We start from the raw sequence: 27,179 nt of genomic DNA, 5'->3' as shown, positions 1-27,179 counted from the left end.
AGAATAGTTGGCTTCATACAAACTAATGTCGTATCCAGATGTCGACACCATTCCGCCGTCAACGCGAATTTTCATCATTCGAATGAGGTACGCCCATAGCTCTTCGTGACACTCGTGTGCGCCGGAGCATGCTCTACCATTTGACACAACACCCCCGCATTGGTGGGTGTATTGGGGCGCACAGTATTCCAATAACAAAATTTTGACATTTCACATTTTTCCTTATTTTGGCAGTCGTCTCTAGCTGTCCGTTCTGTACACTGCTTTTGCTTGCGCAAGCCCCAATCGCGTGGCGAATTATTCCTCTCTGTACAAAATAGACAAAAAAGGCAATTGGGGCACACACACCACCACCCACTCGGTAGCAAGGATAAATGTGACATTTCCTGGACTTTTTTTATGCGCTGAGATAACGGAGCAAACGGACAATTTTTCGCAATTGCGTGTCGAAGTCGTGTCACCGTGAGTGTAGCAGTTGTGTGTGAATCACGAGATTCGGAGCAGTCAACATTGGGGACGGTCCATTTTTTTTTCAAGTTCAAATTTTCACCCGTCTCGCGCGCCTGAAATAGAGAGGAGGCAGAAAGTGATTTATCGTGACAAAACACACGCACAGTGACAAACCAGAGCAGCCAGTGTGATTGCGTGTGATTAGCCATCATCATCATCGATTTTCCAAGGCCTCTTCTACTACAACATCACCGCGGGCGGAGAGCATAGATCACCACCACCCACCCCACTTCATCCCCGCAGAGGCAGGCGCAACCCTCCCGCAAGTGTTGTACTATGATCGTTCTAAATTCAGACAGGTTGGTTGAGGTTGTGTTTGTGTGAATCACACGTTTGTGCGAACATATTTCGCAGGTGCAGGTGCAAACACCGCGGCGGCACGGTTTTTTTTTCACGAAAGCGCCTCGCGTTTGGTATTCGGTGGTGGCGTTTTTCACGACCGATTGGCGGCGCGTCAAAGAGTGTGACGAAATGCACCATGCGGTGACGAAAGAGAGCGTCAGGAAAAGCGTGTCGCCTCAGCGAAATGTGTATCGATTTTTGTGGGATGAAGCAGGGGCGGCGCGGGGGCGGAGTGAATGCATGAGCTGTACAATGGAAAATGAGCGAAATTTTCGCACTATAAATTTCCATGCTTCATCGCCGCGCGTAGCGCTGCGGAGTAGGGTCCATTGGTGAGAGTTGGACGTGCAGAAATTTTTACTTTCTCGTGGTCCCACACTGAAGTTACGAAGTTCACTCGCGGCCCACCTGCTTTCCTCGCCTGCAGGAAGGTGGATTGATGGTGGCGGGGGCATGCGTGAGATTAGAACAAGTGGATGGGGGTGGCAAGGTGATATGGCTGGTGATAATCGCAGCGTGCGATCGCCGAATTTGACGTGTGTTCGGTTCCTTTGTCCACAGCAAAACGGTCTTCGTTGGGTCTTCATCCTACCAAATTGTATCGGGTGCATGTTTTTTGTGATATAATTCAAATAGGTTCAATAAAAAAAAACGGACAACTAAAAATAGCCCGCAGTCTCTCGCGCGAAACACGTCAAGGAAAATGTCTATGCTGCCACCTCTGTCACTCTCCCTTGGCGGTGACTGTTTTATTTGTGTTGCTGCTCATGGCCGTGAGTGAGGCGTAAGTGTCGGATCGCCACCGCTGTTGCTGCTGAATTTCTCGCGACGATCTCCAACTTGTCGCGCGGGTGATAAAAAAGCCACCGGAATATCGCGAATGTATGATAATGGCGGTGATTTCCCATTGTTGACACTCGAGAATGACGTAATTCGAGCAATTCGGTGCGCGTGCTTCTGCTATTATTGTTTCGCAGTCGCGACCCCAAGGCTGCCATCAGCCAACAACGGGCAAGAGTCTTCCCCGAGTGTGCAAAATCTTGAGCTCCCCGAAACATCGGGTTCGCGTAGTTCATGGACGTGATCTTTGTGCAAGGATAAATCCTTCACTCGCTGAGGTTGTTACCGATTTGCCCCACTTGTGTTAAATCGATATTTGCTCCTTCGCGTGCCGCGGATGCCTTCATTGTATAAACAAAGAAGCTTTTGCGTTTTGGTTTGGTGTGATTTTTCCAGTGTAATAAAGGGATATTTAAGGTTTTTTCCTCGCTGTATCATCTAAAGCTGATTAAATACTCCAGTAGTCTTCAAAAATTTGAAAAGTTTTGTTTTGTTTCTGGTGTTTTGGAATAGAATGTCGTGCAGTGAATGACCCAGACGAAGTTGTTGTCGACGTTCTTCATAGGCTCTACATTCGGTAAGCATGTGTTTCACATTGAACTGCACGTCTGCGGTCCTCATCAAAAAAGAGACTTCCACGTAGTCTGGATAAATCAGAGAAATTAGTACTAACAGCACTCTAATCATCACCGATCCACCACCCTTCGGAGGAGGAACTGGAAGACTTCTTTCAACTCCAAGAACGAACGTATCGAGGATTCGTCGTCGATGATGACTTCAACGCAAAACACACCTTTTGGGAATCAAGGCTGATAACTACTCGTGGTATGACATTGCATCATGCGGCGAACCAACATACTGGCCAGAGGATCTAGCGCCGTGGTTGTTGTTTCCGGACCTGCTAGTATTCGCTTTAATCGATGCTCCTTGTGGAGTTGTTATCTTCATAGAACAAGACATGAATCATCAGACATCATCCAATCTCACCAATTTTTCAACGAACTGGACAAAATACAAGACATATATTTCTTCAAGCTTTCCCGATCCGATCTGGATGAAGGACATCATATCGAGGACACGGTTAACGAGCTCGGTGAACTAATGAAGAATGCTGCGAAGATAGCTAATCCACTTATGTAGACCCATAATCACAAAAAAAAATTGTAAGGGGTTGTATCTAGGACACGACCGCACATCTTCGACGTAGAACTACACAATTATATTAGGCTGTCAAAAAAGTCCTGCGGTATTTCCGCGAGGTGTCGTTGTAGGCGCGTAGTTCTAGTTGTATTCATTGTATCGAGTCATACTATAGCTTGTTGGAAAGGTATTTCCAATAATATAGTCCTTGACAGTGTTTTGTTTGGTTAAGTCGTTCGTGAGTTATAGTGTCGCAAATATGGAGCAAAATAAAGAGAAAATCCGACATATTTTACAGTACTACTATGACAAAGACAAAAATGCATCTCAAGTGGCCAATAAAATTTGTGCAGTTTATGGACCCGATACAGTTTCCATTTCCACCGCACAACGATGGTTTCAACGTTTTCGTTCGTGGTGGTCGTCGAAGATGCGCCACGCTCCGGAAGGCCTGTCATCGAAAATTGCGACAAAATCGCTGAATTAGCCGAGAAAGACCGGCATAGTAGCAGCCGTAGCATCGGCCAAGAGCTGGGGATAAGTCATCAAACCGTTATTAACCATTTGAAGAAGCTTGGATTCACAAAGAAGCTCGATGTATGGGTGCCACACACGTTGACCCAAAAAAACATCTTTGACCGTATCGACGCATGTGAATCGCTGCTGAATCGCAACAAAATCGACCCGTTTCTGAAGCGGATGGTGACTGGCGATGAAAAGTGGGTCACTTACGACAACGTGAAGCGCAAACAGTCGTGGTCGAAGCCCGCTGAAGCGGTTCAGACGGTGGCCAAGCCCTCATTAACGGCCAGGAAGGTTCTGCTGTGTGTTTGGTGGGATTGTCAAGGAATAATCTATTATGAGCTGCTTCCCTATGGCCAAACGCTCAATTCGGATCTGTACTGCCAACAACTGGACCGCTTGAAGGTAGCACTCATGAAGAAGAGGCCATCTTTGATAAACAGAGGCTGCATTGTCTTCCATCAGGACAACGCCAGGCCACACACTTCTTTGGTGACGCGCCAGAAGCTCCGGGAGCTCGGATGGGAGGTTTTTTTGCATCCGCCGTATAGTTCGGACCTTGCACCAAGTGACTACCACCTGTTTTTGTCCATGGCGAACGAGCTAGGTAGTCAGAAGTTAGCCACAAAAGAGACCTGTGAAAATTAGCTATCCGAGTTTTTTGCCATTAAGGAAGCGAGCTTCTATAACAGGGGTATTATGAAGTTGGCATCTCGTTGGGAACAAGTCATCGAACAAAACGGCGCATATTTAAAACAGATGATTGTAACTAATTTTATGAACAAATGAAAATTCAAAAAAAATACTGCAGGACTTTTTTGACAGCCTAATATTATGCAATATTATTATTATTATATATTATGCACTTCGAATATTATTTTAGAATGCATCGATATTTTAGTAATAGATTATGTTCTTCGTTACAAATAAATTTGACGAACGTCCTTTTACGTTTAATATGATGCCTAGGACTACCAAAATATGTAAACGGAAGAATTGTCATACGATCATTGTATTTTACATTTCCCTTTGAAATTATTGCACATCTCATGTTTGCGATGTTCTCAAACCGCGAAAGTTCATTCACCTCTAGTATCTGAAATGACTACTTTCCCAGGCTTCTTAGTTCAAAAGTAAGGTAAATGATTTTGGTTTGTTCAGTCGAAAATATGATCATGGTTTGCCCACTTTTTTGAATGCTCTAATTCAGCGCTCCTGTGTAAAATAAGGTATTCGAATGTTTCAAAACATATAAATAAAATTGCCTTTTTCATGATTTACCGTAGTTTTATAGTATATTTTTACGGAATCACATGTTTCAAAGAATTATAAAATACACCTTCTATTTGTGTCAATGCGCCCCTCATTCGAGCTAACTTTCAATCGATCACCAGATGATTATTTCGAGCATATTCAGACCTTTTCTGGATTATAACACTTACAAACAGAGATGCCAACCTTCTTGATTTATCAGGATTTCCCAGACTTTTCAGCACGCTCCCTGATATCCTGACGAATACTCAATTTATCCTGATTTTTCTGAAATGATCCTGATTTTTCCTGATTTTTGTACTCTTTACATTATTTGTAATAAATATACTGGTTTCCATGAGAAAGTTTCCTGTCATGATAGTTCTCCGGCTCCACTTGTATATATCTTACATTAGGTTAAACTTTGTACTTAACTTTTTTATCTCTACTCTCAATACCCTCGTGGCTTCCCAAAACATAGCTAAAAAATTTCATTAAACCAGATTCTCTGACGAGATTAAGTTTGGGGAACAACATTGCTTTATTGAGGATAATGTGTATGTAGATGTATCACCAGAGTTATTAATGTAGGAATACGTTTCAGAATGTAAAATTACTCAAGAGAAAACTTTTGAGTCCACAGTCAATATAAAAAGATTTTATACGTAATTTGTTCGTCTGATTCAAAGTTGAATAAACTTAAAAGATGGGACTATGGTAAATATATCTATAACCGTACTAAATATCATTAAAATTAGCGAAAATTCTAAAAAAAAAGTCTTCCTCTGCTGATATTCTTTCCTTATTTGTTGAGTAAAGACTTATTCCAAAGCATGGATGATGAGTTCAGTGGAAATTTGAATATTGATTTCTCTGCAAATCTCTGTAGTGATGCTGTAGGTTTTTCGGAAAAAATATAAACGATCAAAAAGTCAAGCGAAGCACTGGCATCTCCGCTTATGCAAGTATTTATACCATACTTATTAATTCTTTTACATATCCGGCCTTCGCCCGAAGGAAGGAAGACATAGAATTATGGATATAAAATTATGTTATAATGGTTTGATTGAAAATGATGTTTTTGTTTTCCCAAAAATCGATATAAACTTTCCGGGCAACCCAATATGAGCTATTCTGATTTATCCTGATTTTTATTTTCATTCTCCCTGATTTTTTCAAATTATAGTTGGCAACCCTGCTTACAAATATTGTAAACATCATGCTTGTACACAATTTGTATCAGATTTACATAGGCGAACCATTAAATTAACGCAATTTGATGAACTCAATCCTGATCATGAGTTGTCCAATTCAATGATCTTATTTTGTCCACAAGATTTCTATGGCAACCACTTGGCGCGCTGTAGTTTGTTTATTGTGTCCTTCGCGGATAGCAGAAATAAAGTTTCTCTGTGTTGAGTGTGTTGAGGGTAACACCTTTAAAACTTCCAAGAAAAGGTAATATTCTGAAGAAATCCTAAATTATGAATGGATCAATATGATGGCAGTAAACTCAAGCAATGATAAATGCAATATCTACTTGGGAATTCAAATGTTTTCATTCAAAAATGGTGATTTCTAAAACCGGACAAACCATGATAATTTTTTGGGCAAACCATGATCATAGTTCCTCTTTTAGGAAAATCATTAAAAAACATAAAAATTAGAATAATTTCAACACCTTATGGTAGAATTAGCAACTAGGGACATGGAGCTTTTCAACAAACCCAAACTCGTATCGATTATGTGTGATTTTCATGAAGAAAAATCGATTTGCATTTACTAGTAGCGTAAAAACACCCCAAATCGGACAAACCAAGATCATTTACCCTACGTTTTAGGGAAACATATTCCTGTCTGCACAACGATAAGCGAGTACAAAAGTACCCAACACCAAAAAATATCCCCGACTTACATGTATTTGCAAAGCGGATTCCCCCAGGCACATTAATTTTAAAGTGTTAGGGAAACACAGCTCACTGGGAAAAATACCCCCGACTTGCATGTTTTGACAAAGCCAGGGTGTCGACTACCTTGAAAATCCTTGAAAATCAGGGAATATCAGGGAATTCAAACAATGTCAGGGAAAATCAGGGAATTTCGTCACCAATCTGGAAAAAAATGTAATTCCGCCAATTAGAATTCCGATTATTGCAGTAATTGGAAAGTTAATGATACCAAAAAAGTTGTATTTGACTAGTTTGACTCTATGTAGACAAACTTAGTCTTTCCGAAGGGTAAACAGCGCAAAAGTAGACGACTTTTACGTTCGCGCTGTTTTGCTGGCATTTGGCGTCAGTATTTGCAGTTCAGCTACAACCAATTCTCTTCCTTGCCTTTTTCGAAAACTATTGGTAAATTCATGCTTGAAAATCATACTATCAGAGCTGAGATGATGTGGTGCCTGGAAATAGTTATGTGTCACAAATCACTCCGCACTGCTGAAAAAGACATGGTTGTATTGAGATGAATGTTTCATGAAAGCCAGAACGCTAAGAAGGTCTAACTAGGGTGTAATAAAATGAACATTATGATGAAGTTTGACTTGGTGAAACTTTGTAAGCTATACATATTCGTTGGTTTCGACGAGTCTATGAACAAAACTACACAGAAATTACCGATTGATCTGAACGTCAGATTTTGGGATGAAGAAGAGAAGGATTGGTCAAGAAGGCCTGGGAAATATATATTTAAACTAACTTCTTCTTGATGGGCGGTATAAACGTGAATTGGTCACATTACGCAAGCTGCAACTGGTCTTTCAAAATTTAGAAAAAAAAACTCTTGAATATGGATAGCTTCGGATTGCTTATTTTGCACGGTTCATCAAAGGATTGATGGATTCAAAAAAACTCGCCAAATTTTCACGACACACAAATCTTGAAATTTCGTCTGATATGCGAAGCAGTGGTTTTAAAGCTTATGAAGCGTTGATGCGTCCTTGATCATTCCATCATTGATTCCGATAAAAAAATGGAGGGAACACGATTCGAGAAGCTTTTGACTATTGACTATTATGATATTTGACAGATTTTGGACGTATCAGCGGAAGTTTTTGGAAATCGCACAGAAGGGATCCGAAAGATAAAGCGTTTCGTTAAAATCGTAACAGTTTCATGAAATTGATCCGAATCAAAATGAAAATGTCTTATTCTGTACTAGTATTTGAAGTTCTGTCAAAATAACGTTGAACTTAGTAAATCCTTTGTTTTGACGTGGGACTACGTCTAACCGGAATATATGGAGGGTAAAATGAAAACCTAAACACAGAACATGCAGGAAAAAATGAAAGATTTCGAATGCTTATAGCTCGAACATTTCGTACTGGATAGGAGAGATGTTTGCATCACTTGATAGGGAATATTTCTACGCATCTATCGCAACTAACAAAATGTTGTTTTTCATTAGATAAACAATTGAATAACTGTAAAATATTAGGCGTTATCTAAACTCCCTAACTGCATCGTTTTGATTGGCCCGATTTACGGTTTCCCTAACACAGCCATCAAAACCAAGCAGCCTCGGGGAAATCGGCATTGCAAATACATGAAAGTAGGGGGACTTTTGTTCTCATCGAAAAATGTTCCCTAACACAGACTTTAAAACCAAGCAGCGAAATCGGCATTGCAAGCACACGAAAGAGCCTAGAGGCGAGTGAACTGAAAAGTTTAAACCCTCTTAAAGCCAAAAAGAAGAAAAAGAACACACGAAAGTAGGGGGAGCTTTTGTTCCCACCGAAATGTGTTCCCTAATAGAGATTTCTAAACCAAGGTGCCTGGAGAAATCGGTATTTCAAATTCATGCAAGTCGGGGGTATTTTTGTTCCGACTGGAATGTGTTTCCCTAACACAGACTTCAAATCCATGAAGCGTGGGGAAATCAGCATTGCGAATTCATACAAATCGGGGGTATTTTTGTTCCGATTGAAATGTGTTTCCCTAACACAGACTTCAAAACCGAGGATTCTGGGGAAATCGGCTCTGCAAATAAATGCAAACTGCGAGTACTTTTGTCCTCGCTTGCCTTTGTGCAGAGTGGAATATGTCTGTCCTAACATGATCTTCTAAACTTAGGAACCTGGGAAAATCGTGCAGCCACTAGAAGCGAATGAACTTCCCAGTTTCAAGTAAATTCGAGATTCGAGAAGTATGTACACTTTTGGGATGTAAACTTCAGAGGGAAATGTAAAATAAAATAATCGTTTGATTATTTTTTTTTTGTCTTTATTGGAAAGATTTTTAGCCTTAGGCTGGTTCATCAAACGTTTGATAATTCTTCCGTACATATATTTTGTTCTAGTCATCATACCAAACGTAAAAGGTTCGTCATTAAATTTACTTGTAACGAAGAACAATCAATCACAATAAATGAATTGACTTTACACGGCATTTGTTCATTTTTTTCACTCACAGAGCAAATATATTGAACTCAATTGAATTTGGAAACTGTTTCATTCAATCAAGAATTTAATCAATACAAACGAATGATTGCTAAGCTAAGGTAGTTCCACGTGAACCTTGCGGTTATATCATAGATATAACCCACTAATTTTTTTTTTTAATCTTCTACGACACTTCTCAGTCGTCGTTTAACTAAATTAAAAGTCACAAACAATTCATTTATTGGAAAATATCGACAGTCGTTTGTAAATTTCATTGTTTAAGTTAATTGAATGTTTTAGGAACTACAGGTTAAGTACTATTAGAGAATTAGATTACTAGTCTACATCTGGATTTTTTCTGAAAAAAATATGGAAAATCAGGAAATATCAGGGAATTTTTTTCGGATTTTGAGTCGACACCCTGAAAGCGGATTCACCCAGGCACATTGATTTTGAAGTCCGTGTTAGAGAAACACAGCTCGGTGGGAACAAAAATGCCCCCGACTTGCATGTATATTTGCAGAACATATCTACAGGAACATCGATTTTGAAGTCTGTGTCTGGACCGTAAATCGGGCCAATCAAAACAGTTAGGTCGTTTAGATAACGCTTGACAATTCACAGTTATTCAATTGTTCATCTCATGAAAAATAATATTTTATTCATTGTTCTAGACGCGTAGAAATATTATCTATCAATTGATGCAAACATCCTTTCGATCTGTTAAGAACTGTTCGAGTTATAAGCATTCGAGATGCGGGTAGGGTTAGCACACAAATCGGCAAAACAAATGTATGGGAAAAAAGAAGTTCTTCCAGTTTTCATGAATTTAAACCGTTTAAAGATTAGCGAATTGTAATGTATAGTATATCAAGCAAATCTTTCCGATTTTCCGATTCGATTAGTATGCAAATCATGAGAATTCGTTCACAGTGAAAAAAAGTTATTAACGTTAATTTTGTTTCATAAAAACGTGACCTGTTTTCTGATTTGGCACCCTTCCTGAAAGACGTACTTCTACGTCAAAAATCATCTTTATAAGCGATCGTCTTTGTTAATTCGTTTTCAACAGTTCTCAAGAAGTTTAAGCTTCTAAAAGCTTCTTTCATTAGACGCAATCAATTCACATATCGTTAGAAATGGTTTCAGACACAGCCCTAGTGTCGGCAATGTTTCTAAGTAATTTCACTCCACGATGAAAGCAAGTACTTCACATGAATTCCAATTCCAAAAACAAGAAGTGGGTTATATCTGTGATATAACCGCAAGGTAGACGTAGGACTACCGTTGGCTCGGTAATCATTCATTTGAAATTGCATCTGAATCAATTCTTAATGCATGAATGAATGAATATTTTGAAAGATTGCTGAAAGATATTCTTGTTACTGTGTGGGTGGATGAGTATAAGTATGGAATTGTTATTAACATAAAATTCAACTCTTTCTAACTTGTTGGTGGTCCCGAAACGAACGGATGGAATTTGAGTGGCCTTGTAAAAGCAACTGAAAATGCTTGATACATTATTGTTTTCGTGAGAATAACACGAGATTTTTCATGATCACTCCATACGCAGAATAGAAACTGAGGAAACCATTTCACAGTGAAAACGAAATAAAGTCTATATAACCTTGCATAAAATTTATTTCGTTTTTATCGTGATGTGGAAATATTCACTGATGCTAGTGAAAGTACTCACGCCTTGCGTTGTCCGCTATGGATTCCCAAACACTTATGCAAGCAAGCAAAAGCAATCACAGCTTGCATGTATTCGCTATGACAGTTTCTCCAGGTGCCTAGATATTGCGTCCGTGTTCGGGAACACATTGCGATCCCTTATGGGTTCCGTACATCATTGATTTTCATACCATTGTACGATAGGATCGCACGTAAACATTGTTGATGATATACGTTGTCAAAGATCTATTTATGTGGAATAATGGTGGTGGTGAACAAATATAAATTCGCCTGTGGTGGTAGTAACTTGTAAGAAGAACGTTCAGCAAACTTTCAAAACATTCATTCATTCATTCATTGAGAATTGGTTCAGATGCAACTTCAAACAAATGATTAAAAAGCAAACGGTAGTCCTTCGTATACGTTGCGGTTATATCACAGATATAACTTATCTTTTTTAGACGATTTTATTTTTATTACGGTGGGCTTGTTAGGGTACTGTAGAAATGTTTAATGAATGAAGAAATCTATCATTTTACATGACTAATCAGAATAATGGCTTGGGTCAAATTACGTTTAGCCCAACGTTTTGCGTTTTGTACAGTTCTCCCCTATGTACGAAAGACTTATTTGCGTTTTGGTTTGTGTGTTTTTTCCAGCATAAAAAAGGGTTCTTTTCTTTTCTTGTTTGCAGATTTGTCCTGTTGAAACGTACGAAGCGCGAAACCGTCTAATATGCCGGTGATATCAGCGTACTCAACAAGCGGAAGTAGTTACATCTCTCCATCGGTCTATCGCTACAAATCTAGTCTGACCGACCGGAGAAATTACACTACCAGCAGCAGCAGCAGTATCAGCAGTAGCATCTACCGTAGGGGATCCTACCACTATGATCTACCGTCTTATTCGTCCGCTTACCCATCGTACCGCAGTACCGATCGTACGACTGACACAGAGCTATCGTCCTCACTGTCAACGCTAGCCACATCGACGGCAAAAGATACCATAAAAGAGTGTAGTTCAAGTGCCCAAGCGACAGCAACAACAGTTAACCAAAAAGACAGCAGCAGCAGCAGCAGACCTAGTCGTTTCTCGACAGCCTATAGTAGTTATAGTTCGTTAAGTTCCGCGCCAATTCGCACCGATTACAGTTCGCGAAGCAGTGCCCGGTCGTCCGACAGGCGCTACACTAAGGACCGAGACAATAATTGTGTGTGTGCAGGTGGCGCAACAGCCTCATCCAGCTACGTCTCCAATCTACGCAGTACAGCACTCAGCGGTGCTGATACCTACCAAAAGTACGGTGTTTCGACCTACAAACCGAGTAGCATTCTCGCCGCGTGCACATTGAAGGCTTCGTCCACCTCTTCCCCGGTGGACACCAGCAAGGTAAACAACAAACCCCAAGCTAGAGATAAGAACAGCAACTTTGTCGCCAGCATCGTCGCAAGCATTAACAATAACCCTACTAACACAAATAGTACCACCACAACAGGTGTTATTAACTCACTACTAGAGATTAACTGCAGACCCACACCGGCAGCTAACAATACCGCTGGCGTCAAACCGGCTGGCCAAACATGCTTTCTAAGTGCCGCTTCCGAGAGCTCTGCTAGGGGCAGCAGCGTTAACGCTACCACAATTACTACCACCACCACCACTACTACTACAATTACTACCACTACCTCCTCCACATCTTCTGTGTTACTGTCATCATCGTCATCATCTTCGGCGCTGTACGACACGCCCACCACGGCAAAACCTGTCCGCAAACCCCAAGGTACTGTTGTCCCGTCGTTCAAAACATCCCGAGCGGATCCGGGCTACTCCGGGCTAGGCAAATCACCACAAAGTTCGACCCCGGGTAGGCCTCCGGTACCGAAGAGTGCACTCCCCAGAGAACCCCGAAGAGAACTGCTCGGCCTTTCAGGCTACCGGAATCAAAACTTCCTCAAAAACGAATGCGATCTGGTGAAGCGTGAGCTCAGCAAAAGTGCCTCCGATATAGCGTTCAAACGAAGCACCACCCAGTCGGCGTCGGTCGTCCGTCCGACGCTCACGATTGGCTCGACCAACAGTCTACTGCTGGACTCGAATGCTGATGAACCAACAAACCACGGACGGCACCCGAGTTACCTGACAAAGCTGGAAATGACCAAGGTGAAACCATTCCTACCACCGGTACCAAGCTATATCAGCACCGATCAGCCCAAAGATCATGAGGATGATGACACGAAACATCAGCAAAACAACCACCACCACAACCATTACCATCATCATCACAAGTCAAGCGCAGAGCAGCCGTCCTTCACCACTACCACAAACACCACCACAGCAGGCGTTGAACTAAAACCACTCGATAGACCATGTGTTTCTACATCCTCTCCAGCAACCGTTGTTGCCATTGCCGATTGTACTCAAAAGAATGCTACTACTTCTCTTTTCAAATCACCATCTTCACCATCTTCGACTACGACAACATCATCCACAACTACAACAACAACAACAACTACAACTACAGAGTCGCTAACAACAACTGCATCCTCCTCCTCCTCTTCGTGTCCATCTTCAACCACCACCAGTACTTATTATAGTAATTCTCGTTCCGCCGACGCAATGAAATCGCTGCACATCACTTCCGAACTGGAGGAATCCATCACGCAGGCCACCATCAAGCTGCGCCCTTCGCTAAATGGAACGTCCGCCGGCACCGACGGCCCCAGGTTGGTGGCCACCGTTTCTACCACGGATGACCTGAGCGATGGGGAGTGCCACGTGACGGCAACGATTCGAATCAAACCCAAGTCTAGCATCATAACTCACACCCACACAAGCAGCAGCACAAGTAGCAGTAGCGGCCACAGCAGCACCAATGGTAGCCCAACCAACGCCAATAACAATAGCGTGAATGGCAACAACTCAAACAACAACAACAATAATTTGGATGATGGCGAGAGTGGCAATAGCAGCAGCAGCAGCAGCGATGATGAACGTGATGTTCCCAATGGACCCAGCGTAAATGGCATCGTGAACAACAACAATGAAACGAATGGCAGTAGCAGCATCAATAACGGCATAGATACAACGGCGAACATCGGTGCCAATTCGGTAGACAAAGAACCCAACAAAGCAATCGATGATGAAAGAGTTTCTTACGTAAGTAGTATCAGTCTTTCTCTTTGGAAAGTTTTCTCTACCACACACACACCCCGCCAATTTCCACACACAAACTGTGTTCGAGCTTCCTGCTTCCAACCCAATCCCAGAACCCGAAGCGGGAGGTACTAATTCGATTAACAAACCGATTGTATTGGCATCTTATTCAACAGAAGATGCACTTGTTTCTTTTTCATTTACCCAAGTTCGAAACCTAACCTATTACGAGAGTTCTATTTTTGTTGTGCGCGTTGCTTGTAAGCTTTCTTTGTTTCCAAATGCTGTCGAGCGAAACCTCAATACCACATGCACAACACACGAGACACCGTAAACAAACACGCACGAACAACTATACAAAACAGCAACACACATACACACACCGCTTCTAACGCAGCTCCCCTCCGCTCGTGTTCGCTAATGTATGGTTTACAATGTTTTGCTACAGCTCCGTGCCGGTACCGCGTCCAAGAGTATCCATTCGACCAGTCACCTCGGAGGCTATCGGAGTCGGGACTATGAACAACCGGGCTTCGGTAGTTCCCTTGGTAGCAGCTATCAGCCTCGACTTGGATCCACTTCGACGCTAGCGAAATCCAGCTACAATCGAAGCGGCAATAATGATGAACCGTCGAGTGATTCTGTTCGGAGCAGCCGGAAGGAAGGTAAGAACGCGAGATGCCGTGCGGTGCGTTCGACATGCCGATGTCTAAACTAATTTTTTTTTCTAGGTCTCTGCGGTCTGTGGAACATTGGCAACACCTGCTTCATGAACTCTGTGATACAGTGCCTGAGTCACACCCGGGAGCTGACCAGTTTCCTCCGCAATCAGTCCTCGACCGAGCGGGGAACCAGCAAGGAGCACAAAATTCTTACCGGTAAGTTAACGATTATGGTTGCTCTTTTCAACTTCATTTCAGAATCGTTCCTCCTGTTCCCGAGCATCTGGAGAAATGTTTCAGGTGTTTAAACTTCAGCCACATGGCGAAAGACTGCTTGTGGCCAGATAGATACAAACTGTGCAGGAAATGTGCAGGAATGGAGGGACACTTTTTCAGCGACTGCAAGGAGCAACCAAGATGTATGCTCCGCGAAAAAGAGGACAAAAATGACCATACGACGGGAGTCTCCAATTGCCCTGTGTACGGACAAGCCAGGGCCAGGGATGTTGCAATTATCGTGCAGCCGTATCACGTTCCATCCAGTAACGGCAATTGGGTGACCGATAAAGCAGGAATGGCTATCATTCAAGTTATGGGCCGATATCCCATTCAGGAGGTAGTCTCGAGGTCTCACCAGGGTTTCGAGATCACAAAGATCAACGGAATTTTCATCTGCAGTTGTTACGCATCTCCCAGATCGACGATAGACCAGTTCCACTACATGCTGGATGTGCTCACCGAGGAGCCCGCCGAACGAAACCGAGTCGTTGCAGAAGGAGATTCCAATGCTTAGGCAGTAGTGTGGGGAAGCAGATGCACCAAAGCGAGAGGAATCAGTTCACTAGAAGCTATGGCCAATTTGACAACGAGGACACCACTAGTACCTTTCGCAGAGATGGTCGGGAGCCCATCATCGACCTGACCTTCCGCAGCTCTTCGTTTATGATGAAAATGAGGTGCAGGGTATGTGAAGGATACATCCACAGTGATCATCAAGCCATCCGTTGAACCATTGACCAACGAAACTCCGTGGCAGTGCGGATAAATATGACATGCCCATCTGCGCGGAAGACTTTTTCGTCGAAGCACTACGTGTGGAGAGCGACGTTTGAACATGCACGCGGATGAACTGTCAGAAACGCCAGCAAAAGCATGTGAACAACAATGCCAATAAAAAGGGAACCCAGGTATAAGCGACCTACAGCCTATTGGTGGAGTGAGGCACTTGGCGTGCTTCGGGTCAACTGCCTTAGCGCCAGAAGGTGCTTCCAGCGAGCAAGCAACGACACCAGAGAAGAGCGGATAGTGGAATTTAGAGAGGCTAGGTCCACTCTTACACGGACGATGAAGCGGGGCAAATCTAATCTTCTTCAGGAAGTTATTCCGGGCAATGTTTATCGAGTGGTGATGGCGAAGTTCGGGGGCCCAACGACACCCTTCCGGAATGTGTCCAGAAAAACTAAAAATTATCGTGGAAAGGTTATTCCCGCAGCACGACTCGACGACCTGGGTGAAATTGATAACACTGAACGCAGACAGGTGTCGAACGATGAGCTAGTTCCAGCTATGAAACGTCTCAAAACGAAGAAAGCACCTGGCCCAGATGGAATCTCTAATGTAACTTTAAGAGCGGTAGTCCCAGCATTCTCTGATATGTTCAGGACATCAGTGCAGAAGTATCTAGAGTAGAGGGGCAAACCGTTCAATTTTACGAGACCCTAAGACGTTCATGCTATTTGTATCGAAATATGATGATCTGCGAAATTTCTACGGAATAAGCGGGAACGTACGAGAGGTCTTAAGCGATGTCCCGGCGGGAGTAGCAGTGCTTTTCTGCTACCTCAAAGATGCCGAAATATTACCGCATCTAACGCATGAACAATCAGATCAGCCACGACGAACCATGTTCCTTTCCCTCCACGATGAAGGGGAAAAATAACATCTTAGCATCTTCAACGGTACAGCTTCCTCTCCACTGGCCTGGAGCCATGGTCCGAGGACATCCTTACCATCTGGTCTAGCAAGCAAGTAGCAATCGGAGAAAACCAGTATTTTTGTCTAATTATTTAAAAAATGTTTTATTGTGCTTTTTTGTTGTTATTTCAATTTATGCAGTCATTTTATGTTTATGTTCTATGAATATTGATTGCAAGTTGTTGTACCTTGCGGCAATGTCTGCGGGCGTCACTACAGAGGCGAACCTGCCCAGGAGGCTGAAAGTCTCTCAAATAAAGAATAAAAAAAATGCCTCTAGCCTTGAAAAAGGCTAATCAGTAGATCAATCAATAAATTGTCCTGGGATTGAATACACGAACTTCCGCTTAGTAAAAACGTAAATGTTCGAAAGTTTCGCATCAAAAAATTAATTTTGAGCGGGACGAAGCTCGCCGGATCTGCTAGTACTATAATACAACTCATCCGACTCAAATATTGAAGTGGTGGAACCTACATCATGGGATACATACTACAAGTTTGCCGAATAATTTACCGTCTCGCATTGCCGCCCCTTTCAGAGTACACCAAGCTGATCAAGGACATGTGGAGCGGAACCCAGCGAAGCGTCAACCCTTCGGAGCTGAAATACGCCTTCTCGAACAAACATCGGATGTACTCTGGATCGGCCCAGCAGGACGCGCAGGAATTCCTGCGATTTTTCATTGATTCGTTGCACATCGCTCTCAACGTGTCGGTCAAGCGAGAGCCCATCTCGAGGGCCCTCGAGGATGACGATCTGAAGTGAGTAATAAGCGGTACACCTGCCTGGCGAGTGCTTGACGCATTCCACAATTCATTTTCAGCAATCGCATCAAGGCCACCATGATGTGGGAGTGGTACTCGACATCGGAGAATTCCGTGATCAAAGATCTGTTCGTTGGGCTGCTGCGCAGCACACTCAAGTGTACGTTTTGCAACGGGGAAAGTGTGACGTTCGATCCGTTCTGGGATCTGAGGTGAGTATCAGAGCGATTCTGAATAAATCGATTATAGTCTCAACTTTGTCGGATTTGGTTCCAGTTTACCCCTGCCGTCGACCAACTCTCGTTGCAAGCTGGAGAACTGCTTGGATATGTTTGTCAAAGAGGAAGTGATGGACGGAATCGATCAGCCGACCTGTTCGCGGTGCAAAACTCGCAGAAAATGCACCAAAAGCCTTACCATTGAACGATTCCCCAAGTATCTAGTGATACGTAAGATATAAGATACGATAAATGAATTGCGACAGGTTATGATTTACCACTATTTACTCTTGGCAGATCTCAAACGCTTCTCGGAGACCCGATGGAGCAAGCTAACGAACGTCATCGAGTTCCCCACGGGCGAACGTCAACTCAATCTGCAGCCTTATGCCTCCGAAGACAATACCGGACCGGTGTACTACTCACTGTACGGGATCTCTAACCACATGGGTAAGATGAGTGATTCTAGTTGATTCTGGGCGATGGTAACCTACTGAAAGTATCATTTAGTGGTTTAGAATCCCTACCACACCACTGTCCGATGTTTGATAGGAGTAGAGCAGTTTTTCTCAACTAGGCGGACTCTTCTGGTTGGCCCATCTGGTGTCTATTTTGTGTGTGTAACAATAATGAGAACGCACTTTCACAGCATTTACGATTCTTCCAAATAGTCTTTCTTGACGTCGAAATTTGAGTTCAATTTTTTAAATTGGCCTTTATCAAGACTAGTGGCGAAGAATCTGTGAAATTTTAAAGCCTCCATAATTCAAATCATAATCATCACTAATCACGTCACAGTCTCGCTAAAGCTACCAGAGAGCAGTTTTCCTCAATGCTGAAGTCAGTCACAACTGTTTTGGATGAATATGGAATGATAAATATCGCACACAATGGTGCAACTTTATTCGGTACAGAACGACTGGAAGACTGATTTGGTCCGCCGCGGTTGCTGTCGAAGCCGCCACCTCACCACACATCCGGTTTGGTTTGGATTTTCGGTTGTTTTGATTGTTTACGAACGTTGGAAATGTATCTTTGCTGATAGATACTGAAAAACTACTCGGATATTCAGTAAGTTCAGTCTTTCAATGCCGCTCTAGACAGCGATCAATCCACAGTACATGTTGATTCTGAGAGGTAATTTGAAAATCTGCTCAGTTTGGCGTTTTATCGCTTCGCGAAACGTATGCGTCTCTCATTCAATGAAACCATCTGTTCATCAGTTCTTGTCACTGTAACCAAAAGTTTGTATAAAGAATTTCATTCTTGAATATGTTTGTTTCTCTCCGGTTAAAATTTCGTAGTCCTACGTTAACAATGCGGTTGCATCTTGGATATCATTCTTCTTTTTTATTGACGTAGGACTACGTCTTTCATTAAGGTCAGAAAACAGGTCATGTTTTTATGAAATAAAGTTAACGTTAGGACCTGTTTTCGCTGCGAACTGATTTTGACGATTTGCATTCCTATCGAATTAGAAATTATCTAAGATTTGTTTGATATGCTATACGTAGAATCTCATAGTCTGTAAATGGTTTAAATTAATGAAAATTAGAAGCATCCCCATTTCCCAATACATTTGGTCTGTCCATTTGGGTGCTTACCTACCCGTGCTGCCAATAACGGACAACTTATGCAGCCGTGAGAATAGAAACAACGAAGGGGATAACGAAAAGAGAATATTTGCGCCATTAACTTCTACCCATGCACAGTAAGTACGCTGTAGCTAGCGTATGGATATTGCATCTCCTCTGAGGAAAATCTTCGGTCTCCTTCAATACCCAAAGCAGCGAACATCGCTTATTCTGCTCGTTTTGTTTCATCTTCGTTTCCCCTCGAGTTGTGGGCGCGAGCGAACACTTCACACGCTGTACATCTAGGATTACAATCAACACATCGAGCCGAGCCATTCGCGTTGACGGCATTGAGCTTCGTTTACTAGGGGAGCGTCAGACTCCGCCTAAAAATCAATACATTTTGTTTTGTTTTAAAAATGAAAATCATTAATGATAATTAATTTCTCCATATTAAATGGGTGTTCTGTTTAAATGAAATACACTTTTGTGTGTGTGTTAAAAAAATTCATACGAAAAATATAATGAAACGTTTCAGTAAAAATGTCAGAAATAATGAAATAAGATTCCTGACTCGTGTTTCAAGTAATTAAATAACATTATGCAGAAATTTTCATTCAAATTTTATCATCCTAAAACTGGCTTCGTGCCTTCTAGTCTTATAGAGATTACTCTATCGGGTTTGGGACCAAAATTATGGTTGAGAAGGGCAAAACGATAGTAGGTGTATGTACATATTAAGTTGCTCCAAACCACCAGTATTTGGCTTTGTGTGTTTGTTAACGTTTTTGACCGAGTATTCAAGAAACGTTTTCTCATAAACGGTCAGGTGGAGGCGATCTGGCGTAGTGATAACATCCATGCCTCTCACGCTAAAGGTCACGAGTTCAATTCTCACTCCCGACATTCTTCCAAAAATGGAAGTAAAAGTGACGAACCAGCCAAATGAGTTGAAAGTCACTATAATACAGATAAAAAAATAAAAAATAAATAAATAAACGGTCATTCTCGCGATGTTCCATTTTGGAATGGAAGAGCTCTAAGGTTCTAACACTACACCGTATTCCTACAGCACTGTTGTTACAGGGTCTTTCAGATTAAACGCTCACGCAACAAATGTGAATAACTTCTACAAAAGTGAATCGATTTTTATTTTTGAAGAACGAAAACAAAGCCTATTTAAGGACATTTTCGATGTGACCACCCCCTTTTTGGATAACGTATTTTAAACGGTGAACAAAACTTTTCATGCACAACTCTAACATTACGATTTCGATGGTGTTAAAAATCAGACTTATTTCTTCCTTAACCCTTTCGCGCTCAAGGGAAATAGTTTTTCCTTCTACAAAAATTGTTATCGATTGTTCAGTTATTATTGAATCGATAATTTTTTTTACTGAAGGTCAGAAGAAAACGTATGTCCAAGGCAGCAAATGTGTTTCTGAACGAATAAAAAAAAAGAACTGTCAAACATGGTCCGGTTTGACTTAACTCAGACCACATAATAAATGTGTTATGTGCAATGTCTACTTGTGCTCCACAAGTAAACGAAATTGTTTCGTAGAATACCACAACTAACTATTTATTTTACTTTCCTGATCATGTTCATTACGTTTTTTGTATTACAGAGCAATACAGAAAAAACCGATATAATAAACCTAACTCTTCGCTTATTTACTTTTATGGTCCATAGGGAAAAATATTTCCCATGAAATTATCGGAAAACTATACACCCTGCTATGTTTTTCCGGTGATATTCTCTTACTTTACACCCACAATAGCTAAAATATTGTGTTGTATTGGCAAATTTAGTCTTCGACATCTTATGGTCCTGAGAAGGTTAAGTTCTTCCAAAATTTGTGGCTTATTCACATAGCAACGGTCCTTCACTTACCCCCCGAGGAAATAATCGACGACGAGAAGTGTTGAAATTCTTACCAAAAGAGGACAAAGTTTTTTAAGGCTTCGGTTGCTCGAATAATACGATTTTACTAAAAATACACGTTCTTGTAAATTGACACTAATCTTGACACTAAGAACCATCCGCCCAGTAGCCGAATATTATAGTCCCGAAGCGGGGAATTCAGTGTTACCATCGACCGAGCGAAAGAAACAATTCTCATAAGAAGCTATTCGATTTTTTTTTTTTTTGAGTGAGCGTTTAATCTGAAAGACCATGTGTTATGCTTTACTTAGAACGATCGAAGACAAAACGAGCGCTAGAATTTGATGTGTGTTTGTGTAAAATGAGACGCCCATCCCACAAGTGAGTAGCGATGTTTCGTATCTGAGATCTGCGTCGTGCTCAAAAACCGCTCTCATGGTCAATGAGTTTAGTGCACTTCGTTCCAAGAGTGAACACGAGTTTGATATTCTCCGTGGGACGCTTGTTTGGTGCTGGTTGAATGAAGATGCACGAACGATATCTATAGGAGCGATACCACAGGAGGAATACTAAACAACATGACACTTGATACTTGCAAATATTGCCATTTTTGTTGTTTTTATGGGTTGCCAAAGCTATACTGAAGTGGTTGAGGAATGTGGAATAACAGTGGGTGGGTGGGTTCACATATTTAATTGCATGTGAACGAATGTGTGTGTGTGTGTGTTGAATGCGAAAAAGACCGCCGGAAGTGCGTAACAGAATAAAACAAATTGCGACATATGACCAGCAAGTATGGAAAAGTTCATTCGCTCATTTCTCCACCTAATTATAAATCACTCTTGTATCTGCTTGGAATAATCATGGCGAAAAGAATGCAGCAAGCAATCATGAGATTGCACGATGAATCATTTTACACTCCCCGACCATCTTCCTTCGGGACTGATAGTGAACATAACAAAACAAAAAGTGGAAAACAACATACAATGAATGGATACTCCTTTGGAAAGATCGCACGAAACAAAATAACGAGTGAGTCGAAATAGACTGAATCTGTGTGTATGTATGATTTTATTTTCTCTTTTACTCTTTTCCTTGTCAGCATTCAAGTGCAATGAATCCACCTTCCCGCTCACCAATAACTTGCGTTAATATGGCTTAGATCGTTTCATACTAGAAACAAAAAAATTTCATTGCAATAGCGCACAGGAAACAACTCGATCTCAACTATCTACCTATATTTTACTGCCGCGATCGAGGCTCAATGATTGCTATTTGAGTGTAAAACGAATGATTTTACAGGGACACTCGCTGGCTCAATCAAAATTTCCAATTTGATTCTATCACCATCTAACGTCATTCCAAGAGGCAAATGAGGGAATACAAAATTCTCTGAGAATAGATGAGCGTAATCGAGACAGTATTTTTCCGTTCAAATCTAGAATGAACTTTGCGAAGATTTTAGGTGAATGTTTTCTGTCTGTTTTCTGTGAGGCATAAACGGAGAACAGAAGGGTGAGTTTTATCTGTGGATGAGTGTTGTGAATGAATTTTGATGCGATTTTGCCCATACCTGATGATCAGTTGGTGTATTGTTCTCGCAAAGGTAAGGTAACTCTTTTCAGGCTCACCGAAAATTTCCACTACTTTCGTTGCTTTTATAAATAATATCCTAAATGATAAACAAGCAAATTAATGAAACGAATGCGTAGTCCTGCGTCCTAAGCGGTCGGGTCTATTTTTGCGGCCCGCGACCAGAGCTTGACAATTTCGTAACTAAATGACGAAAATGACTTTTTCACTTCTTCCTTTTTCTTTAGTCAATTTCAATTTCAATTGTGTGTATCCACTACGCATGCTGAAACATCGATACTTCAATTTCGTTTTCGTTCTGCTGTCGTTTCCTTTGAATTTGAAACCAGACACCTGATGATTGAAGGTGCCCTACTCATTTTCATTTGAATGGGCTTTACGACGCTTTCAGTTTCACATGTGAAAGGACAGCTCTCAATTGAAAGTTTCATTCGATTTCATTTCTCCAAACTGGATTTTTCCGGGACCGTCTGCTAGTATACTGCACACATTGTCATTTTCATTAGTCTCATAAATACAGTTCGAGCTCCAACGAAATGTTCATTCGAAATGAGACATTTTCATCCGATATACAAAACCTTTCATTTTCATTTGACGATTTGATAGTTTCGCATCGGTGCACAGTGGTCCCTGAGAAAATTTAGGCGGCCAAAACACAGATTTTTTATCTAAAAACCCAATTTTTGGTAGACTGGGGTTTTCGGATACGCTGAGTTCATTTTTCAACTCTGTTTCACCAAAAAACCAAAAAAAAGAGGAAAAATTGATTTTTCGAACCATCGGTTAACTTTGAAAAATCATAACTCAAAAACTAAAAAAAATGCGCCTAAAAAATAGTGCGCCTGGGGTGGGGGAAAAAACGAATAGTGCGTTCGGTAGCTTGAAGTGTCTGCTATAAACGTACGAAAACACGTTTTTTTCACTATAGTACACCCAAACTAGCGTTGGCAGAAAACATGTCATCTTTGGCAGAAATGATGCCATTTAGTGTGCTGGAGAGTCAAATGCGCAAATAATGAGCTGTTTCAAAAGCTTAAAAATGGTTTGTATGTATGCGTGCAGACATCTCTTTCTGTTTTCTTTTCATTTGGGATTATGCCAAAAAAAAATTGGGATTGTGCCAAAAAAATACGACGTCAATAGGGATCGAACCAAGGCCGGCTGGAATGCAAAGCTATTTTACACGACCATGCTATCCACATGGCTAATGATGCTTCAGTAGTTGTTCAGCAAATACGTGATAATATTGCACCTGATTATAAAATGAAGTTGGGAAGTGTTTTCTAAGAGTAAAAAAGGAGCGCATGAAGGAGAACAATATCTATCTCGGTCTGGGCCGTGTATGTGGCAAAGTATGCGGAAAGATTATTTGTCTTTTGTTTCGCTCGCTCGTATTAATCTTATATTGCTGTACCATGTATATTATACAAATGCTTACCAGTATTTGTGAGTCATGACATTTTCTGTTATGTTATGTCTCATTTAATGTCATAAATCGGGATAACAGAACATGAACTAAAAATCAATTTTGGGTGTAGTTTGCGAGCAGCGGTGGTTTGAATGGAACGTGGTTTGTAGTGCGTGTCGGAAATCATGTGTGACAAAAAACACGAACTACAACGCACCTGCCCATAACGCGCAGTCGGTGAAGCAATTTTTAGCCGATAAGGGCACTGGAATGCCATGCTCGAACATGTCCTGTACTCGCCAGATCTAGCCCCATGCGAATTTTTTCTATTCCCCAAGACCAAATCAGTGATGAAAGGTACCCGATTTCAGTTCGTAGAAGAGGCGAAGGAAAAAGCGTCGTGGCTTTTGAAAGCCACCACAAAGGAAGAGTTTCAGCACTGCTTCGAACAATGGAAAAAACGTATAGAAAGGTGTGTGAGGAGCCAAGGGGAGTATATTGAAAGGGAGCATATCATTGTAGCGTAATTTTTAAAATATATATACACACTTTGTGTGAAGTTATCACATACTACAACCAACCGAATTTTGAAACTGACAACAAATGTAAATTCTCCGTTAAAAATGCTTCAAGAATCATAATGAGCCAAAAAATTCGTTTAAAAACTCCACCAAAACACATGTTAGAAAAACACATGCGAAATAGTGGCACCGTTGCCAGAGCAATGAGGCGCGCGCGGAATCGGGTGAAACACTTGATCCTAGATGCCTTGAACATCCTTGAATAAGGAACAGTAGGTTTTTTGTGTTTTTATGCAACTTAATTTTTTGGGTTTTGGCCGTCTAAATTTTCTCAGGGACCACTGTGCGGTGTGAAGAATGAATGAAATGGACGTAAAGTGAAACGAGACTGTATGAAGGTGAAGTGACATTCTCTTTATTGGACGTGAAGAGAAAGAGTAGCACTATTTTCAGTGTGCACGAGTTTGAAGCACATTGATAGGCGATTAGCTCATTATTGAGTGACGATGTGTAAATTGAAGTGAAATTGTATGGCCTTGTTCGCGACACCATTGTGATGATTGAGATGAGATGAGATATGAAGTCGTATCTTCATATCGACTCGAGTACAAAATTGGAGCTTGAATATTAGCTGGCCATCTGAATAAAGCGTTTTTGTTTCTCAATTAGTATTCAGTATTCATAAGAGATCTTATGAATGCGACAAAAATATTTGATTTGAGATTCAATGGGCTCCTTTTCCATTGTGAAACGAGGAGCGTTTTTTTGTAATTAACAAAACTTTAATACATGAATTCCTTACTGAGTACTCTCCAAACATAAAAATAATAAAAAATCACTCTTTTTGCTACTAGGATCCACTGCCGGCGGCCACTACATTGCTGCCTGCAAGCATCCAGTCAGCAAGGAATGGAACGAATTCAACGATAATATGTAGGTTTTTCTAACTGTTACAAAACAATCAAGTCACATTAACTAACACACTCTTACTCATTTTCCAATTTTCAGTGTCAGCGAGACGTCCGAAAGAAGTTTGGTAACATCCAGTGCCTACGTATTATTCTACGAGCGAGCGTGAAAACTCTGAATCTACGATAGAAGAACGCGCGTGTGCAGATATACAGACAAAAAAAATTTTTGAGATTGTATGAAACTACTTTCTCGGACAAAAATGAAGACATAACAGTCATACGCAAAGCATACAACACGTTCAATTGACAATTAACATAATATATGATATATTAACATACGAAGAAGCAAAGTGTATTACATTTGATTAGCAGATAGGAGACAGCTCTAAGGCGGATCCGTCGCCTGGAGAGGGAAAAAAACTAACATAACTATGTGAGAATTGTTAATTACCATCCGAGCGGCAGTAAGGAATTTTAGCAGCGAGACGAAATGTGAAAACAATTTTAATGAGATGACTAAATGAAGTATATCACAGTTAGGGAGTGACATTGCAAGAAGAAGCCACAGATAAGTAACAAAACCAACTAGATCTATAATATTTATTTTCCTATTTATTGAGAACAGAAAAAACAGAACATTAATATTTATCGTAATATGACGAGATGAGGCCTGACAAAGCCACAGCTTTTGTTGTTGACTATTTTTACACACACCCTCACACACCTCATAATACTTTAGTTTTTTTTTTCATCCATCCCAGTTTCTCAGAGAGAAAACCAAAAAAAAAACAAACCTGAGCAGATTGTTGTTAACTTTATTCTAATAAACTATTTCAATGAAAAAAAAGTTTAGTCAGAAATGTAACCGAGATTAAACTTCCTCCCAGAGTTGAGACGAAACGAAGGCAAAAGTAGAAACAAAATAAAAACCCAGAGCAGAGAAATATTATTTAAATTTTACGCCGTTGAATCGAGACACAGAGTCGGGAGGAACTGGGATTGTGGAAACAAGTGTCCCGAACGTAACCATTGCGTTGCGTTGTGTTGATACCAATAAAGAGCCCGATAGTGAAATTTCATTGATGTTTTTCATTCTACTACTGTATAACACCAACAACAGATATGTTGCATAATCATCAATATATCTCACCCCATCTTTTATCACTGGAATTATTTCGAAAATATTTCTGCAAGAATGGACTTGTCAAACCATTTCTACAGGTATACTTGTCATGGCAAGAAATTCCAAAGCAAAGAAGTGCCTCAACGATTTTAACGAAACAAGCATCGCACGATCAAGATGGAATGTTGGTACCCCAAGACGGTTCCATGATAGGTGTAAAGTGGGCTAAACTGAACTTAGTGCAGATCTTGCGAATAGTGACCGGAATAAATAGCTCCAGAAAACAACTGCAACAGAAACAACCACTCAGAAAAAGTGTAATGTCACAAGTAGACTAGAAATATTTTGGACCGGGGAAATCATCATGGGCAGAAATGCCGCAAAGAAAAAAGGATCCCATTATAAATTTATTATTTCATTTCACACGCCAAATGAGTATGTTTTACTAGTCAAGCCCTTTCGTTTGATACCCATATTGATGAATTGAAAAAAATATCCCATTTTGTGACGGCGGTCATTTTGGTTTTACATTTTTCAAAAATAATTGTGTTCTACTAGTCAAGCCCCATATTGATTGGGTTTTGATATAATATGTAGCCCGCCATTTTGTAGCGACCGCCATCTTGGATCATGGAATGCGCATTTGTATAACGACAGCAGAGAGGTGTGCTCCAAATTTCAGATCAATCGGTCAACAGGAAGGGGGACAACCCTACAGATAAACATACAAAC

General features: G+C 41.1%; 1 protein-coding gene across 7 annotated transcripts; it reads left to right on the top strand.

Moving 5' to 3' along the window:
• Positions 1 to 224: 224 nt before the first annotated feature.
• LOC129767027 (ubiquitin carboxyl-terminal hydrolase Usp2) lies at positions 225 to 26,403 on the top strand. 7 transcript variants are annotated; one of them, XM_055767654.1, is made up of 11 exons: positions 227 to 809; positions 11,355 to 12,049; positions 13,325 to 13,816; positions 14,262 to 14,478; positions 14,545 to 14,691; positions 16,989 to 17,211; positions 17,274 to 17,426; positions 17,491 to 17,663; positions 17,730 to 17,882; positions 25,268 to 25,346; positions 25,422 to 26,403. In XM_055767654.1, exons 2-11 carry the CDS (start codon positions 11,396 to 11,398, stop codon positions 25,489 to 25,491), a joined length of 2,361 nt encoding a protein of 786 aa, XP_055623629.1. In that variant the 5' UTR covers positions 227 to 809; positions 11,355 to 11,395; the 3' UTR covers positions 25,492 to 26,403. The 7 variants fall into 7 exon arrangements, with proteins under 7 accessions (XP_055623610.1, XP_055623629.1, XP_055623625.1 ...); XM_055767650.1 differs by having other exon boundaries at positions 13,310 to 13,816; XM_055767635.1 differs by having other exon boundaries at positions 225 to 809; positions 11,355 to 13,816.
• The last annotated feature ends 776 nt before the right edge of the window (positions 26,404 to 27,179 follow it).

This window comes from Toxorhynchites rutilus, chromosome 1 (genome assembly GCF_029784135.1).
Source record: "Toxorhynchites rutilus septentrionalis strain SRP chromosome 1, ASM2978413v1, whole genome shotgun sequence".
In the NCBI taxonomy this organism is placed as follows: domain Eukaryota; kingdom Metazoa; phylum Arthropoda; class Insecta; order Diptera; family Culicidae; genus Toxorhynchites; species Toxorhynchites rutilus.
The sequence above is the reverse complement of the archived record's forward strand: the minus strand, read 5'-3'. Positions and strand labels throughout refer to the sequence as shown.

Bases quoted from the DNA above. Each gene is read 5' to 3' on its own strand.
- LOC129767027 (XM_055767635.1), top strand. From the start codon at position 11,396: ATGCCGGTGATATCAGCGTACTCAACAAGCGGAAGTAGTTACATCTCT. The intron at 17,427-17,490 runs GTGAGTATCAGA...ATTTGGTTCCAG, and splicing joins GATCCGTTCTGGGATCTGAG to TTTACCCCTGCCGTCGACCA. The intron at 25,347-25,421 runs GTAGGTTTTTCT...TCCAATTTTCAG, and splicing joins AACGAATTCAACGATAATAT to TGTCAGCGAGACGTCCGAAA.